This window comes from Pecten maximus, chromosome 10, assembly GCF_902652985.1.
Source record: "Pecten maximus chromosome 10, xPecMax1.1, whole genome shotgun sequence".
Classification (NCBI taxonomy): Eukaryota; Metazoa; Mollusca; class Bivalvia; order Pectinida; family Pectinidae; genus Pecten; species Pecten maximus.
Window position 1 is genome coordinate 14,177,942 of NC_047024.1, and position 20,322 is coordinate 14,198,263.

Here is a 20,322-nt window from a genome sequence, read left to right on the forward strand (position 1 = left end):
ACTAGTTATACCCCTGTGGTCCTATACTATCTGACTAGTTATACCCCTGTGGTCCTATACTATCTGACTAGTTATACCCCTGTGGTCCTATACTATCTGACTAGTTATACCCCTGTGGTCCTATACTATCTGACTAGTTATACCCCTGTGGTCCTATACTATCTGACTAGTTATACCCCTGTGGTCCTATATTATCTGACTAGTTATACCCCTGTGGTCCTATACTATCTGACTAGTTATACCCCTGTGGTCCTATACTATCTGACTAGTTATACCCCTGTGGTCCTATACTATCTGACTAGTTATACCCCTGTGGTCCTATACTATCTGACTAGTTATACCCCTGTGGTCCTGTACTATCTGACTAGTTATACCCCTGTGGTCCTGTACTATCTGACTAGTTATACCCCTGTGGTCCTATACTATCTGACTAGTTGTACCCCTGTGGTCCTATACTATCTGACTAGTTGTACCCCTGTGGTCCTATACTATCTGACTAGTTGTACCCCTGTGGTCCTATACTATCTGACTAGTTATACCCCTGTGGTCCTATACTATCTGACTAGTTATACCCCTGTGGTCCTATACTATCTGACTAGTTATACCCCTGTGGTCCTATACTATCTGACTAGTTATACCCCTGTGGTCCTATACTATCTGACTAGTTATACCCCTGTGGTCCTATACTATCTGACTAGTTATACCCCTGTGGTCCTATACTATCTGACTAGTTGTTATACCCCTGTGGTCCTATACTGTCTGACTAGTTGTTATACCCCTGTGGTCCTATACTATCTGACTAGTTATACCCCTGTGGTCCTATACTATCTGACTAGTTATACCCCTGTGGTCCTATACTATCTGACTAGTTATACCCCTGTGGTCCTATACTATCTGACTAGTTATACCCCTGTGGTCCTATACTATCTGACTAGTTATACCCCTGTGGTCCTATACTATCTGACTAGTTATACCCCTGTGGTCCTATACTATCTGACTAGTTATACCCCTGTGGTCCTATACTATCTGACTAGTTATACCCCTGTGGTCCTATACTATCTGACTAGTTATACCCCTGTGGTCCTATACTATCTGACTAGTTATACCCCTGTGGTCCTATACTATCTGACTAGTTATACCTCTGTGGTCCTATACTATCTGACTAGTTGTTATACCCCTGTGGTCCTATACTATCTGACTAGTTATACCCCTGTGGTCCTATACTATCTGACTAGTTATACCCCTGTTGTCCTATACTATCTGACTAGTTGTTATACCCCTGTGGTCCTATACGATCTGACTAGTTATACCCCTGTGGTCCTATACTATCTGACTAGTTATACCCCTGTGGTCCTATACTATCTGACTAGTTATACCTCTGTGGTCCTATACTATCTGACTAGTTATACCCCTGTGGTCCTATACTATCTGACTAGTTATACCCCTGTGGTCCTATACTATCTGACTAGTTATACCCCTGTGGTCCTATACTATCAGACTAGTTATACCCCTGTGGTCCTATACTATCTGACTAGTTATACCCCTGTGGTCCTATACTATCTGACTAGTTATACCCCTGTGGTCCTATACTATCTGACTAGTTGTTATACCCCTGTGGTCCTATACTATCTGACTAGTTGTTATACCCCTGTGGTCCTATACTATCTGACTAGTTATACCCCTGTGGTCCTATACTATCTGACTAGTTATACCCCTGTGGTCCTATACTATCTGACTAGTTATACCCCTGTGGTCCTATACTATCTGACTAGTTATACCCCTGTGGTCCTATACTATCTGACTAGTTATACCCCTGTGGTCCTATACTATCTGACTAGTTATACCCCTGTGGTCCTATCCTATCTGACTAGTTATACCCCTGTGGTCCTATACTATCTGACTAGTTGTTATACTCCTGTGGTCCTATCCTATCTGACTAGTTATACCCCTGTGGTCCTATACTATCTGACTAGTTGTTATACTCCTGTGGTCCTATACTATCTGACTAGTTATACCCCTGTGGTCCTATACTATCTGACTAGTTATACCCCTGTGGTCCTATACTATCTGACTAGTTGTTATACCCCTGTGGTCCTATACTATCTGACTAGTTGTTATACCCCTGTGGTCCTATACTATCTGACTAGTTATACCCCTGTGGTCCTATACTATCTGTCTAGTTATACCCCTGTGGTCCTATACTATCTGACTAGTTATACCTCTGTGGTCCTATACTATCTGTCTAGTTATACCCCTGTGGTCCTATACTATCTGACTAGTTATACCTCTGTGGTCCTATACTATCTGACTAGTTATACCTCTGTGGTCCTATACTATCTGACTAGTTATACCTCTGTGGTCCTATACTATCTGACTAGTTATACCCCTGTGGTCCTATACTATCTGACTAGTTGTTATACCCCTGTGGTCCTATACTATCTGACTAGTTGTTATACCCCTGTGGTCCTATACTATCTGACTAGTTATACCCCTTGTGGTCCTATACTATCTGACTAGTTATACCCCTGTGGTCCTATACTATCTGACTAGTTATACCCCTGTGGTCCTATACTATCTGACTAGTTATACCCCTGTGGTCCTATACTATCTGACTAGTTATACCCCTGTGGTCCTATACTATCTGACTAGTTGTTATACCCCTGTGGTCCTAAACTATCTGACTAGTTATACCCCTGTGGTCCTATACTATCTGACTAGTTATACCCCTGTGGTCCTATACTATCTGACTAGTTATATACCCCTGTGGTCCTATACTATCTGACTAGTTATACCCCTGTGGTCCTATACTATCTGACTAGTTATACCCCTGTGGTCCTATACTATCTGACTAGTTATACCCCTGTGGTCCTATACTATCTGACTAGTTGTTATACCCCTGTGGTCCTATACTATCTGACTAGTTATACCCCTGTGGTCCTATACTATCTGACTAGTTATACCCCTGTGGTCCTATACTATCTGACTAGTTATACCCCTGTGGTCCTATACTATCTGACTAGTTATACCCCTGTGGTCCTATACTATCTGACTAGTTGTTATACCCCTGTGGTCCTATACTATCTGACTAGTTATACCCCTGTGGTCCTATACTATCTGACTAGTTATACCCCTGTGGTCCTATACTATCTGACTAGTTGTTATACCTCTGTGGTCCTATACTATCTGACTAGTTGTTATACCTCTGTGGTCCTATACTGTCTGACTAGTTGTTATACCCCTGTGGTCCTATACTATCTGACTAGTTATATACCCCTGTGGTCCTATACTATCTGACTAGTTATACCCCTGTGGTCCTATACTATCTGACTAGTTGTTATACCCCTGTGGTCCTATACTATCTGACTAGTTATACCCCTGTGGTCCTATACTATCTGACTAGTTGTTATACCCCTGTGGTCCTATACTATCTGACTAGTTATACCCCTGTGGTCCTATACTATCTGACTAGTTATACCCCTGTGGTCCTATACTATCTGACTAGTTGTTATACCCCTGTGGTCCTATACTATCTGACTAGTTGTTATACCCCTGTGGTCCTATACTATCTGACTAGTTGTTATACCCCTGTGGTCCTATACTATCTGACTAGTTGTTATACCCCTGTGGTCCTATACTATCTGACTAGTTGTTATACCCCTGTGGTCCTATACTATCTGACTAGTTGTTATACCCCTGTGGTCCTATACTATCTGACTAGTTATACCCCTGTGGTCCTATACTATCTGACTAGTTGTTATACCCCTGTGGTCCTATACTATCTGACTAGTTATACCCCTGTGGTCCTATACTATCTGACTAGTTATACCCCTGTGGTCCTATACTATCTGACTAGTTATACCCCTGTGGTCCTATACTATCTGACTAGTTGTTATACCTCTGTGGTCCTATACTGTCTGACTAGTTGTTATACCCCTGTGGTCTTATACTATCTGACTAGTTATACCCCTGTGGTCCTATACTATCTGACTAGTTATACCCCTGTGGTCCTATACTATCTGACTAGTTATACCTCTGTGGTCCTATACTATCTGACTAGTTGTTATACCTCTGTGGTCCTATACTATCTGACTAGTTATACCCCTGTGGTCCTATACTATCTGACTAGTTATACCCCTGTGGTCCTATACTATCTGACTAGTTATACCCCTGTGGTCCTATACTATCTGACTAGTTGTTATACCCCTGTGGTCCTATACTATCTGACTAGTTGTTATACCCCTGTGGTCCTGTACTATCTGACTAGTTATACCCCTGTGGTCCTATACTATCTGACTAGTTATACCCCTGTGGTCCTATACTATCTGACTAGTTATACCCCGGTGGTCCTATACTATCTGACTAGTTATACCCCTGTGGTCCTATACTATCTGACTAGTTATACCCCTGTGGTCCTATACTATCTGACTAGTTATACCTCTGTGGTCCTATACTATCTGACTAGTTATACCTCTGTGGTCCTATACTATCTGACTAGTTATACCCCTGTGGTCCTATACTATCTGACTAGTTATACCCCTGTGGTCCTATACTATCTGACTAGTTATACCCCTGTGGTCCTATACTATCTGACTAGTTATATACCCCTGTGGTCCTATACTATCTGACTAGTTATACCCCTGTGGTCCTATACTATCTGACTAGTTGTTATACCCCTGTGGTCCTATACTATCTGACTAGTTATACCCCTGTGGTCCTAAACTATCTGACTAGTTGTTATACCCCTGTGGTCCTATACTATCTGACTAGTTATACCCCTGTGGTCCTATACTATCTGACTAGTTATACCCCTGTGGTCCTATACTATCTGACTAGTTATACCCCTGTGGTCCTATACTATCTGACTAGTTATACCCCTGTGGTCCTATACTATCTGTCTAACCCCAGTTGTTATACCGCCTCGTTAAGTACCTGTATATCTAAATAAGGATGTTGTGTCTGTATCAACAGGATGAACCTTAGGGAATCATTTTGTACCTGGATAAGATAATGGTATTTTTTGTTTCAATAAAGATTGCGGTGGCCAAAACAATTTTTTAGAAAACAGCAGAATATATATACAAAAATGTGTACAATTGATTCTATCGAATCCTCAGGTTGTTTACAGTAGATAAGATATTACCTTGTTTATATTGTATAGTTGTTGTGTTAATGCTAATGTATTGGACAGGTAAAACCTTGTTGTTCTCATCTACAGGTATATTATAACAATTAAGTGAGGACAGGTGATAGTCTTGTTACCTGTGACAGGGGTCAGGTATTGATTCTCATCAACTCAGGTATGTGGTACTAGGACAAACAAGTAGAAGTTCTGGTGACGGACTACGGTCCCACTGAGATGTTGACATTTAGCTAGATTTTGCAGGTACATAAAATATTGATGGTTGTAAACAACTGAGGTCAGACACTCCGACTGTACATATATGATCGGATAAAACCAAGTCATAGCTGGAGTAAATTCTGTATAACAAATGTTATCACTTCTTGTGTCCTATATATATAGCTACACTCTGCCTACCCAAATATAATAACACCCAACCCCACCTTTTCTCAGAATTATTCACAATTTCAGGCATCCAACAGGCAGACACCTGGGCTATAGTTGTTTTGATATCAAGGCTGTAAGTTAGTGTGGGGGCAATTTGATAAAGAAAGGGAAGCAACTCTTATTTGTATTGGAGTCCTAAACAAGAATACAAATGTACTTCAGGTCGGTACAAGACAATAAGACAGTAAAAAAAGAGAAAAAACAAACAAAAACAAAAACAAAAATGCAAAAAAAAAGGAGAGAAAACAAAACACTTCCTCTTCTTTAAGGAATTTTGTTTTACATAAAAATGCACACTTAATTTAATTATCAATTGGACACTTTCACTGATGTATGTAAGAAGGCACGTACACTACAGGGGGTATATCATATGATGATTCAAGGTATTTTGTGGTATCTGACCAGTGAATGTACAGTAGTTCTTGTGTAATTCTGAAACGTACATTACCTAGGAAACTAGCAATGTCATAAATATATGGATAATCAGACACTCCTAGAATTCCTATACAAATATTTAGATATAGTAAACCAACATCTTGTGTAAGAAAAAAATCTGATGAACATTGGATACTTGTAAGATGGACTTAAAATTGTTAGTGTAAATTAAAGCAGGGTTTGCAGTAAAGTCAGAATGACAATTTTTAAGATACAAAATTTTAGGACTCTTTGTTTATCAAATTTTCTATCACTTTACCAAAAGCAGGTAATTTCATCTCAAGAAATATGTCCATGTCACAATTTTAGTAGGTACTTGTGAATCGAATGTAACAATATCTGTGTTTTAGCTATAACCCTTTAACATTTGCTCTACAAACCATAGCATATCTGATAAAGGTACACAAATGTGTACACAGACAGAACAATAAAGTATTCAAACGCTTGGCTGACCAAGAATTCCAACTCCATGTTAGGGTATTGTTACAATTAGTGATACCATCAAATACTTTATTGCTTTACTGAATATTCAACCGCAAGGTACGGCAAAGAGCAAATAGGTAAATATTTAGATATATGTCTGGATTTAATGAAAAATTGACTATAATTTCAAATTTTAGTTTATATTGTTTTGCTTTAAAGTGTTTTGGTTAAAAAATACTATGTTTTGTTAACAGGAAATATTCAGAATTTTTAAAATACACCATTTCCTCATAACAAAGTATGAGTCAGGGGTTGTCTGCGGTGGTATCACTCAGAAGGATAGAACCTTTTCTGGCAGGAAAGCTCATACTTGGTAAATATTTATCAACAGACATGCTTGAATTGAACTGCATAATGGGGATGTGTTGTTTGCAGTGAAGTTGGTTGAAAAAAGTTGTTAATAATTAATGAAGGTGATGGATGACTGAATTGACAAGGTGTAGATTTATAGTTTTGTAATCGTTGATATAGCAGAGGTTTGCTGTAGTATGGTGTCCTGATGGCAGATGTTGTTAAAGTGTGACAGTCACTGTCTATGATAATCGGGAACCTAAGGACAGCCAGGGAATAATGGGCCAGGTGTCGGTGGACGACATGCAGTTCATCACTATTGTAGTAACAGAATATTCTGAATGATTAGAATAGGCAGTTCCTGTTTGGTGAAGTCTGATGGAGGCATAGCTTGTGTATAATGGAATTGATATTTCTATAGGGTGACCGAGGTCTCTTAGGTCCAGCGTGGAAGGAAAGGTAACTTGATGTAGATTATTCATGTAACCTGGGACTATTGTAAAACTTGTTATCTTCTGGTGACGCTGGTGGATTTCTTGTTCCTTGTGGTTAGGTGATTTGTAAAGGGAATGTAGTGTGTAGAGACGTTACATGTATTTAGTAACCTTGGTGTTTTAAATCAACACAAGAGGATGAGTTAAATGTTTATCAGTAATATGTGTTTACTTTTGAAAAAAAATATCCCTGTACATGTTTATTAAGTCAGTAGGATGTTCAGCGGGGAATATGCTTCGTCATATTGTACATTGTACATACAATATAGAATGCACAAACATTTCAATATATTTAAATCAGTGTATGAAATGTAGTGGTACGCATATGTCACTTGTAGGTAATAAAAGTAATAGTGTGCCAGGTGTATGTCATACAGGTAATAGTGTGCTAGATGTAGGTCATACAGGTAATAGTTGAATGCCAGGTGTAGGTCATACAGGTAAAAGTTGAATGCCAGGTGTAGGTCATACAGGTAAAAGTTGAATGCTAAGTGTATGTCATACAGGTAATAATGTGTGCCAGGTGTAGGTCATACAGGTAATAATGTGTGCCAGGTGTAGGTCATACAGGTAATAGTGTGCTAGATGTAGGTCATACAGGTAATAGTTGAATGCCAGGTGTAGGTCATACAGGTAAAAGTTGAATGCCAGGTGTAGGTCATACAGGTAAAAGTTGAATGCTAAGTGTATGTCATACAGGTAATAATGTGTGCCAGGTGTAGGTCATACAGGTAATAATGTGTGCCAGGTGTAGGTCATACAGGTAATAATGTGTGCCAGGTGTATGTCATACAGGTAATAGTGTGTCAGATGTATGTCATACAGGTAATAGTGTGTTCCAGGTGTAGGTCATACAGGTAATAGTGTGCCAAGTGTATGTCATACAGGTAATAGTGTGCCAGGTGTAGGTCATATAGGTAATAGTGTGCCAGGTGTATGTCATACATTATTAGTGTGCCAGGTGTATGTCATACAGGTAATAGTGTGCCAGGTGTAGGTCATATAGGTAATAGTGTGCCAGGTGTAGGTCATATAGGTAATAGTGTGCCAGGTGTATGTCATGCTGGTAATAGTTGTTTTCAGGTGTAGAATATACAGGTAATAGTTGTTTTCAGGTGTAGAATATACAGGTAATAGTTGTTGTCAGGTGTAGAATATACAGGTAATAGTTGTTGTCAGGTATAGTACATACAGGTAATAGTTGTTATCAGGTATAGAATATACAGGTTATAGTTGTTGTCAGGTGTAGAATATACAGGTAATGTTGTTGTCAGGTGTAGAACATACAGGTAATAGTTGTTGTCAGGTATAGAATATACAGGTTATAGTTGTTGTCAGGTATAGAACATACAGGTGATAGTTTTTGTCAGGTGTAGAATATACAGGTAATAATTGTTGTCAGGTGTAGAATATACAGGTAATAGTTGTCAAGTATAGAACATAGGTTTATATGTTATAAATCACAATTCATAATTTCTTTAAAGAACAGTAATGACAGGTGTTGATTCATCAGAGGGGAAGGGGAAAACCCTGAGTGTTGTTGACAGTTAATTTCACTGTCGACAGGTGTTAACCTTATACAAGTCCTCTAGCAGACAGTGTAGTTAGATGCCAGAGGGCCCAGGTACATATATACATGTATTTGTTAGGTTTACACACCATATCATACAAATTGGAAATAAAATAAATCTTATATTTTGTTACAGATACCATGATGTAATAAATGTTTTTAAAACCTGAGTTCATCTTAGATGACTGTCTTTTGTACCTCTGGGGTAAACCATTTTAACTCTACAGGTAGTGAGATATAGTATCGGGATACACACAGGTATGTCTGTCTGACTTTGTCATCTGTCAGAGACACTACTTAAAATAAAATTGGCCCATTAAAGCTGATTCAATGCAGTAACAAGCATGGAAGGCTGTTACACTGATGTCAGACTATGTCAAATACATAACACCAGCTATACAGGTATTCCTGTACAGCTATACAGGTATTCGTGTATATAACTTACTGTGGACATCGGTCAGTTTGTCAGTGTAATGGTCAGTGATCATGATGGTTGGATTTATTTGATTTCACTGTGATAATACATTGTAAAGGTAAGATCTGTATGTACTTGTGCTGTTATCAACATCAAATACTTTTTTGGTAAGATTAAATTTTCCAAATTAGAGTTTTAATGAGGTACATATAGGGTTTTAAAGGAACAAGGATGAGAAGTATGTTAACTGTTTAATGTCCTAGAAACCTTTCTGGATCTGTTGAGGTGTGAGGAAGTGTGGTGTTCAGGTTAGCAGAATCAGGGAATACATAGAAGAGAAATGTGACAACTCTAGAAAATATTGGAAACAAGTTGGTTTATGGTTGTTTAGGAATTCTTACTTTAGGTTTATTTTTAGAATTAACTGAAGTGTTTATGTTTATGTGGGTATTAAATTTGGAGCTTTTGACTGAACATTTATGGTTGCTGTACTGTGGAATAACACTGAGAAACATTTTTGATAGAATTTGAAGACATTCATTAATCCTGCTGTATATTCTTTACTGTTGTGAGGTAATGATAAAAAGACAATCAAGTTGGTTGTCTCCCTTTGATGTCTAGCGTGTGCTAAGTGGAACTATATCAGAGATGGTTACAAAACAGCTATTTTCAGACATAGAAATAATTAGCTCTGCTTCCCTGAAGAATTTGAAGAATTTCCTTTCTGGCCTTTGAGTAAACCATTTGCAAATCCAAGTACTGGAGAAATTGAGCCGTTTCCATAGTGATATATCAAAGTAGTCTTTACATATATTTCTGAAGTGGAGTGTTTGGTGGTTTTCCATTTTATTTGTCTCTAAATGCAGTAATATTAAATAACGCTCTTCAAAACTGTATTGGACTGAGCAGAGATGTAATCATGTTCGCAGTCTTTAGATTTTGCTTAGAAACATATTTATCTCAGTCAAAGGAAAGCTTAAAATCCTATAAAGTAGAAAGTGTATAAATATATTTTTTCATCAGAATCGTACTGTTGGTATTTCTGATCCAATGCAGATAATAGGTCATTTGATTTCTCTGAATTAGTTCTTTTTGTAAACTGTTGTAATTAAAATGTTATTTACCTACAATTGAAAAGTCAGTGTGGCAGAAAATTGGTTGAAATTCTTATCAGAATTGTAAAAATATTCTAAAAATTTGTGAAATAGCTTCTTCAGCAATTTTATTTGATATTTGATAAATATTATCTTTGGTAAGGAAAAAACTTTGTTTAACAAGGGAGATAATTCAGTTTGACACCATCCAGGTTATGATCAGTTGATCGTGGAGAGTTATCTACCCTAATATCTACATGGATGACAGTCAGTTTGATTAGTATCTTGTCAAGTGTATCAAAATATAAAAAGGTCTGAGATTAAAGAGGAGATTTTACCTGGGGCAGGTGTCCCTTGAATGATTTCGATTTCAAGTAAATGTTTACAAAACATGAATTCTAAACCATGAAAATTTCAATAGATCATAGATCATGGCTACCTTGTGTGTAGACTGTACCTATTGACAGAGTGTTGATCAACCCTTGTTCTAGTTTACAATATTATGTGCAGGGCTCTGTCCTTCCTCTGATGGAGTGTGATGGATGTTTACATATATCTCAGCACTTCAATCACATCTGTTCATAATCACTCAATTTGCTGTGTCAGCTCCCTAGGGCTAGGACCACTATATGTAGGTAAGTTTATAAACCAGCTCCCTAAGGGCTAGGACCACTAAATGTAGGTAAGTTTATAAACCAGCTCCCTAAGGGCTAGGAACCAGCTCCCTGAGTGTACAGGCATATTACTTTTACAGGACATGTTATCTTGAGAAAGCTGACCATACTTGATAGTGCTATCCAGGCTTTATATACAGCTCCCTCCTAATTGGTGACAAAATGCTAGTATTGGTGAGATTTGTCAGTTTGTCAAATACAACCAGACCTTCTTTGGAGGATAATGCTGAGACAGTAATGGTACCAACAATTTTAGTGATCAGTAAATAACCTTCATTAAGCTAACTAGACTTTGTATTATGTTGTCACATTTATTGTTGTGTCTATTAGTAACTCATTGTCAAGGTCAGCACAAGGTCAAAAGTGGACAAACTGTGGTCTAAATGTAGGTTACAAGTATTTGCTTGTCCTTGATTGTTAGAATTTTACCAGTACATGGAATTTAAATGGAATTTTTACTGCGGAAAAATCCCCACAATATTTCAGCAGTTCTTTTTGGATGTTATTTTCTTCGAGAGGATTAGAATGGGACGTAGAATAGTTATATAGCTGTGTAATGTTCCAGAGAACAAGGGTTGGACATAGGATAAATTTATAGCTTCGTTTTGTTTCTGTTGCGGAATCTTTGTTAAGATGTTGTGTTTATATTTATTTTGAGATAGAAAACTTTATGGTAATTTGGTGACGGAGTATATAACAGCAAGTTTTGACCACTTAAGCCTGGACATGTAAACAATGACTGGTCATCTGTAATGTGTATAATATACATGTGGTCATCCAGATATTAATATAGATATGTTCTTGTTAAAAGGAATTGATTGATACTGGTGTGTATATTAAATGGTAATCAATTCTCTAGCTGTTTCTGTTACAAGTAGAGACTTGTGTTTTATAGTCTTTAGTGGTGTTGGGTTTGGTTTGGTATTGTTTAATGTCCTATCAACAGCTAAGGTCATTTGTTATTTCAAGGTTTTGGTGAATGTTTCAGATATAATGATTTGATGTATAAAATCAAGATGTTCTTTGGAGTATCTGAATTTATTTTTCATTAAAAGAAGCAATTTTTGATTTTGTGAAAATGCCACTTCATTTTCAAATGAATTCAAATTAAGTGAGGTGTGGATTTGGTGTAAAGGTTTGGTGATTTTTATATGACTTCAATTGTTTTGTGTATTTAGAGGAAGGAAGATAAAATCGACAGACAGATCATAAACAGATTGTGTACAGGTCAGGGATCAAACATCAAGTGTATTTCTCAGCCATCACACACGGTAATTTATAGAATGAAAAAACACAAACACTGGTTAATCCCTGGATCAGTACAGCCCTAGGAAGGAAGTGTAAGCCAAGTTTAACTGTTATGGTTATTGTACGGATTACGACTGAACCCTGACTTGGAATTATGATATGCTTAAGTGTCAGACCAAACTGTACACTTGCCATTTAGTAGGTCAGACATTCCTATCAAAATGACAACAAATGGACACCTCGATATAGATGTCATTGAAGAAGAACAAGATTCAGATTTAGAAAAAAACATATTGTCTGTTGAGATTGGAGTTGCTCGATTAGAAAGTTCATTCTCAGAGGATCTGAAGTGTGTTCAAGTCACAGACAGTTTCTCATCATTGACTATGTCAAATGAAGAATCTGACAGTGAAATGGATGGTACAAAATATGGAGTTGATCAGGAAAGTAATGGTGGAATAGATATCAATACTCAGTCAAATCTAGTAGATATTACCGACTCAGATAATGACATCAGTGATTACATGACAAAACAAACGAATGATGATACAAAATATGGTCACATGACTCAACATTCGACTGCACATAATGAGGATGGGGAAACTTATGATCACATGACTGAAAACATGGAGGAAGGAAATAATTACAGTCACATGACTGCAAACATGGAGGATGGAAATAATTACAGTCACATGACTACAAGCATGGAGGATGACGAGAATGGTAATGAGATGGAAGAGGATGTTGATAGTCCTGGTATATCAATGGTAAGTATATGTGACATCAGAAATCAATATTGATACATTTACCTTGCATTTATTTATAGGCTTAATTATCTCATATTTCGAACAGTAGAAACAATATATGGGTGGTAAATAGGGGAAGTGGGGATCTAATTGGCTGGGAGGGGGTGAAGGGGGTTTGTAGGTGATGGGAAGGGGGGTGATCAGAAGGGATATTACTGTATGATGGCTGGGAGGAGGTTTGTAGGTGAGGGGAAGGGAGGTGATCAGAAGGGATATTACTGTATGATGGCTGGGAGGGGGTGAAGGGGGTTTGGAGGTGAGGGGAAGGGAGGTGATCAGAAGGGATATTACTGTATGATGGCTGGGAGGGGGTGAAGGGGGTTTGTAGGTGAGGGGAAGGGGGGGTGATCAGAAGGGATATTACTGTATGATGGCTGGGAGGGGATGGGGGATGATTGGAGGGGTACTGATAATTCTATATTTGAAGGTTCATATCATTGTTAAAAAACGTTTGATGCCACATTGGTAAAACATTCCATTAGTAGGGGAAGGTAGATACGGATGTCGTGTAATCTACTGTAGACAGGGACCTTTGTAGTGAAGTGGTATATAGAGTTCAGTAGATAACAGTATTTTATTGAAACAAAGCATGTGGTATGAGATCATAGTTATGCTGACTTAATATAGTATTTTTGCTGAACCTTGATATGTATGATATATTTTGTAGAGTTTTTCATTAATCTATTGATTTAAAACATTCAAAAGCTTGCATGTATCAAATTAACTCATTTAACAAGTTTTTGATTTGCATTTTTATGATATTCTATATATATCCATGGAATGCCTATGATATTTTTTATTGTGCAATAAAGTGAGATTTTTAAAACTGTATTACTATTGACACAGCAAACATATATATATATATATTAGTACTTGACAATGAAATCTTGGAATTTAAACTGAAGTGGATGGATTCTATTAAACCCCGGGCAGCACCCCATCAAGAATACAGTGTATACAGACAAAAATATAAAGTATTTTACCTATCTCCCACATATATTATTTTAAGTAAATTCGATTATATTTTAAAAATAATTTCTATAAGTTGGCTTACCTATTGATTTTTTTGTTTATTTTTTTACCTGTACTTTGCACGTCTTCGTATTCAACTGAACCAATCGCCACACAGGTAACATACACGTCCACATCTTTTATATGTCTGTCTCCGGTGTCACCACAATCACCGCCCATTTCTGTCTTCTCCTATAACGAAGACAATGATGATCGTTACGATGTAAGTATGGGTGTAAAAGATGTGGACTGGATGTGTAAAAGTTAAAACATTGTAGTACACATACTCACTGTAATCCATCTGTTTTTTACTCATGATGTTTGTGTTGTTGTATGTGGAAGTCATTTACTCTTGTTGGTGTTCAAATGTCTTAATTTTTTTGTTATCTAAATCTGTTAGCTAATTAAAATATCTGGAAAATTCTGTGAAATTAAAGCTTATAATGTTGGCAACTGATGCTATGCTATTTTCAAAGAATCTGCCATCTTTTAACATAACTGCTAAGCATTTATTGCAAAATTGAAATGAGAAGGAATTACACTTCAAATCAATTTGTGAGTGAATATTATCCTGTAGGTTTATCAGGGAACGAAGTACAGTTGAGTGTAAGCTAGCCTTTTCACCTAGTGCACTATGTTTAAACTAGTAGTGCACTACATTTAAACTACAGGTAAACTAGTAGTGCACTACACCCTAAGAGGTGATGAACAGCAAAACCCCCATACAGGTAATGGGCAGTACCCAAGGCTACCTGAGTTTTTACCTGTACTGTATAATAGCGGACGTAAAATCCATAAATAAATTATATTCAAAGAGTTATTAATAAGGTTTTGGAAGTTTAGTTTGATGTTATATTTCAACCTTTCTATTCTTGTTAATTATACACGGTAACTAAATTAAGACAAATTTACTTTATAAACCTTTAACTAAGTAAAATTGTTCAAGCCAAGTTTCATTTATCTTTTGGTACTTTATATTTTGTATCGATTGATCAGTTATAAATTTCACATGTTTAATTCCAGTAATTTTGTATTAATCACATGAAAGTATATAATAAAACATTTGAAAACAATTATCGTTACTTGAACATTTTCAATTTGATACATTTAATTTATACTGTAGTTTAATTTCAGATTAAATTCAGCAGCATATTCATAATTTCATTTTTTGATGTGACATTATGCTTATTAAAACCTAATTCAGCCCATAATATATGTTGTACATTCGATGTGTATATACATCCAGTTCTTAAGGTCAGAAACCTGAACACATAAAGAAATTAATTAAACATTGATTTAATATGTAAAGAAAGATATTCTTTGAATGTACTGGTAATTAAGTGATCGAAACAGTTCTACATTTCAAAATTTTAAGTTTATAAAAGGTATATGTTACTTGTAATACAACTTCCATCTTCCTTTACTGAAATAGTTGAAATTTCTGTGCATGTACCTGTGTGCAGGTATCTTGAAGATCTAACATATTGGATCTGATTCCAGGTACATGTATCAGTTACAGGTAACACTGAATGAGATAATGGCCCGAGGGAACAATTAATGTCATTTTTGTTATGAAATACATATATACTGGCAAACTTGGGGAGGGGGGCAACAGTTTTAAGCTTATATAACACACATACATGTTCATGTATCTGGAGCTGTAATTGAATTATGCGACACGTATATTTGTAATTTCATAATTTTCTTCTATAAAGTGACCTGCTAACAAATATATTATATACACATGTGGATCATGCGGACCTTAAGCCAAAGGTTGGTTTTTTTACAGTTCACGCTTACATGTTTTTTGCAATATTGTTTAAAAACAAAATTTTAGGATATATTTTGATCAGCATTTAAGTGTTTCCCTATTACATTAGGAAAATGATTAATTGTTCTTTACCTTAAAATGTATAACTGATGGGGATTTTACCTCTTCTTGTAATTAAAGAAAATCACCATATACACTATATTTTTTGAATATCTTTATTGTGAAGACATTTTTTAATAAAAATTAATTATTTTTTGATGATTCGCAAAAAAAAAAAACACCTAAATTTTGAAAAACATCCACAGGTAAGCCAAGTTTAACTGTTATGATTATTGTACGGATTACGACTGAACCCTGACTTGGAATTATGATATGCTTAAGTGTCAGACCAAACTGTACACTTGCCATTTAGTAGGTCAGACATTCCTATCAAAATGACAACAAATGGACACCTCGATATAGATGTCATTGAAGAAGAACAAGATTCAGATTTAGAAAAAAACATATTGTCTGTTGAGATTGGAGTTGCTCGATTAGAAAGTTCATTCTCAGAGGATCTGAAGTGTGTTCAAGTCACAGACAGTTTCTCATCATTGACTATGTCAAATGAAGAATCTGACAGTGAAATGGATGGTACAAAATATGGAGGTGATCAGGAAAGTAATGGTGGAATAGATATCAATACTCAGTCAAATCTGGTAGATATTACTGACTCAGATAATGACATCAGTGATTACATGACAAAACAAACGGATGATGATAAAAAATATGGTCACATGACTGAAAACATGGAAGATTATAAAAACTGTGGACATTCGATTGCACATGATGAGGATGGGGAAACTTATGATCACATGACTGAAAACATGGAGGATGGAAATAATTACAGTCACATGACTACAAACATGGAGGATGGAAATAATTACAGTCACATGACCACAAGCATGGAGGATGACAAGAATAGTAATGAGATGGAAGAGGATGTTGATAGTCCTGGTATATCAATGGTAAGTATATGTGACATCAGAAATCAATATTGATACATTTACCTTGCATTTATTTATAGGCTTAATTATCTCATATGCAAATATTCCGAACAGTAGAAACAATATATGGGTGGTAAATAGGGGAAGTGGGGATCTAATTGGCTGGGAGGGGGTGAAGGAGGTTTGGATGTGAGGGGAAGGGGGGTGATCAGAAGGGATATTACTGTATGATGGCTGGGAGGGGGTGAAGGAGGTTTGGATGTGAGGGGAAGGGGGGTGATCAGAAGGGATATTACTGTATGATGGCTGGGAGGGGGTGAAGGAGGTTTGGATGTGAGGGGAAGGGGGGGTGATCAGAAGGGATATTACTGTATGATGGCTGGGAGGGGATGGGGGATGATTGGAGGGGTACTGATAATTCTATATTTGAAGGTTCATATCATTGTTAAAAAACGTTTGATGCCACATTGATAAAACATTCCATTAGTAGGGGAAGGTAGATACGGATGTCGTGTAATCTACTGTAGACAGGGACCTTTGTAGTGAAGTGGTATATAGAGTTCAGTAGATAACAGTATTTTCTTGAAACAAAGCATGTGGTATGAGATCATAGTTATGCTGACTTAATATAGTATTTTTGCTGAACCTTGATATGTATGATATATTTTGTAGAGTTTTTCTTTAATCTATTGATTTAAAACATTCAAAAGCTTGCATGTATCAAATTAACTCATTTAACAAGTTTTTGATTTGCATCTTTATGATATTCTATATATATCCATGGAATGCCTATGATATTTTTTATTGTGCAATAAAGTGAGATTTTTAAAACTGTATTACTATTGACACAGCAAACATATATATATATATATATTAGTACTTGACAATGAAATCTTGGAATTTAAACTGAAGTGGATGGATTCTATTAAACCCCGGGCAGCACCCCATCAAGAATACAGTGTATACAGACAAAAATATAAAGTATTTTACCTATCTCCCACATATATTATTTTAAGTAAATTCGATTATATTTTAAAAATAATTTCTATAAGTTGGCTTACCTATTGATATTTTTGTTTATTTTTTTACCTGTACTTTGCACGTCTTCGTATTCAACTGAACCAATCGCCACACAGGTAACATACACGTCCACATCTTTTATATGTCTGTCTCCGGTGTCACCACAATCACCGCCCATTTCTGTCTTCTCCTATAACGAAGACAATGATGATCGTTACGATGTAAGTATGGGTATAAAAGATGTGGACTGGATGTGTAAAAGTTAAAACTTTGTACTACACATACTCACTGTAATCCATCTGGTTTTACTCACGATGTTTGTGTTGTTGTATGTGGAAGTCATTTACTCTTGTTTGTGTTCATATGTCTTAATTTTTTTCGTTATCTAAATCTGTTAGCTAATAAAAATGTCTGGAAAATTCTGTGAAATTAAAGCTTAAAATGTTGGCAACTGATGCTATGCTATTTTCAAAGGATCTGCCATCTTTTAACATAACTGCTAAGCATTATTTGCAAAATTGAAACTAGAAGATTTACACTTCAAATCAATTTGTGAGTGAATATTATCCTGTAGGTTTATCAGGGAACGAAGTAGGTGCTGATTTGAATTTTTTTAAAGTTAAAATTTTTAAAGAAACTTTACAATTGTACATGTATATCCCGGAAGTTGAGGATTTGTTTTCTCTAGAGTGTCATCAGATTCCAGATAGTGATGTTGCACATTCGATGATAAACTCCCTGGACCTGTTTCACAGATTTTATTGCAGTGATTCAACAAATCTTTAATAATCATGAGTTATGTCCCTTTAACTGCATGAACCTGTAATATATTTTTTTTACCTCACCATGTTTCACCTCACAATGTTCTTTAATTGTATAAAGTCTTGTACAAGTCGTCAATGGTCCATGTCTGTCCAAGTGACTTTACGTAGCTTGTAACCAATGCTATTTGAAATGTTGTGATACCTTGTACAGACTGTATCAGTCATTTATATCATTCTAATGTTATATAAATATATATCAAATTACATATTTAAATTGTATCTTATATCTAATTATGTGTATCTCAATATAATGTATATTATATAATATATGTAACTCATAATGTATATATATATATACATGATGTCAATATGCTAGTAATTGTCATGCATGCTTACGTAAGTTGCCATGCAGTGTTTCCATGAGTACTCCTTGTGTACCTGGGATTGCTATTAAATATGTATTGTGTTTTCTTTCTTTTACATATCTTGCATTATGTTGTGCCTTGAAGATATTTTCTGTGGATTAGAATTGGACCTTGAGATGAGGTTTCTTCTCAATTGAAACTTTTGTATAAAGTGTTTTTTTTCTTATGAATCAAATTAATAATACCCAGAATTTTGTAATTATTAAAAATATTTATCACAAAAATTGTGTCAATATGATTTCCATTGAAAAAGTTTCTCTAGTCATCTTTTCTAATCCACTCTCCACAAGGGAGATAACTCTGCCATGCCCACAGTTTGAATTGTACTACTAATGGACCTCACTACTTTGTTAACATGTTTTCATCTTTCAGCCTATATTATATAATGCCTATATATAGACTTCATACTTACCATTGATTTTAGTGTTACAGTTTAACTTGATTAATGTTATATTTACATGCAGCACATTTTAAAACTGATTGTATGTACAATTGTTTACATTATTTCATAATTGTAAGTGATAATATCATAATATATGCATTATATAAGATCTGTTTTATGTCTTATGTCTTATTTCTTAGAATTTTTACCTTTTTATCGTATTTAAGAAACTGGTATATATGAAAAATCCTGTACATTATTATACTAATATTGTTTAGGAATATCTTGGACTATATTACCTAAGAGCTATATAATTACCTTGCATCTAAAGTAAAAACAAACACTTATCATGATAATGATATGTTCTTTCTATTATCAAAATATTTCAAATTTAAATTTGTGTATTGGTGGTATTGAAAGATTACCAAGCTTTTAAATAATTGTTCGGAAGACAACAGACTGGATTACAGGGAATATGTAATGTCATATAATTAATTTATACTGGTATGTCAGATTGATTTTAAAAGAATTGAAATATGATAATAAAATCTACAGTTTTTAAAATCAAAGTGGTTATAATAGAAAAAGACAAATAACATTGATGTCAAATCAAATTTTGTTGTTTAATATACTAAGCACTTTTTATTTCAAACAATTTTCCAGTAATTTGATTGAAAACTGAGAAAGAAATTAAGTAAAAGTTATAAAACAAATTTGTTACATCATAATATGTATCAGAGCTGATAATAAGAATCTGAAGTCCTGTATAAGCTGTAGAAAAACGTTTGTTTAAAAATTCAATAAAAACTTCTAAACAAAGCCATGGCATCAAACAGTATACATGGTGAAGAATTCACTGTGTTTAGATAACGAGGTAGATATAAACA

The 20,322-nt window shown here is 35.6% G+C and overlaps 2 protein-coding genes and 1 long non-coding RNA gene across 19 annotated transcripts in view; 2 read left to right on the forward strand and 1 right to left on the reverse strand.

Annotated features, from left to right (window-relative positions):
* LOC117336898 overlaps nucleotides 1–14,275 on the reverse strand; it is a 37,902-nt gene extending 23,627 nt beyond the window's left edge. The window contains exon 1 of the long non-coding RNA XR_004534697.1: nucleotides 14,159–14,275. This is a non-coding gene — a long non-coding RNA (uncharacterized LOC117336898). The remainder of the gene's footprint in view (nucleotides 1–14,158) is intronic.
* LOC117336894 (probable serine/threonine-protein kinase kinX) overlaps nucleotides 1–20,322 on the forward strand; it is a 169,774-nt gene that overhangs the window by 71,771 nt on the left and 77,681 nt on the right. The gene's annotated exons all lie outside the window — the stretch shown is intronic.
* Nucleotides 8,724–14,494, forward strand: LOC117336896. The gene is made up of 3 exons (XM_033897659.1): nucleotides 8,724–9,372; nucleotides 12,201–13,037; nucleotides 14,206–14,494. Exons 2-3 carry the CDS (start codon nucleotides 12,492–12,494, stop codon nucleotides 14,353–14,355), a joined length of 696 nt encoding a protein of 231 aa, XP_033753550.1. The 5' UTR covers nucleotides 8,724–9,372; nucleotides 12,201–12,491; the 3' UTR covers nucleotides 14,356–14,494.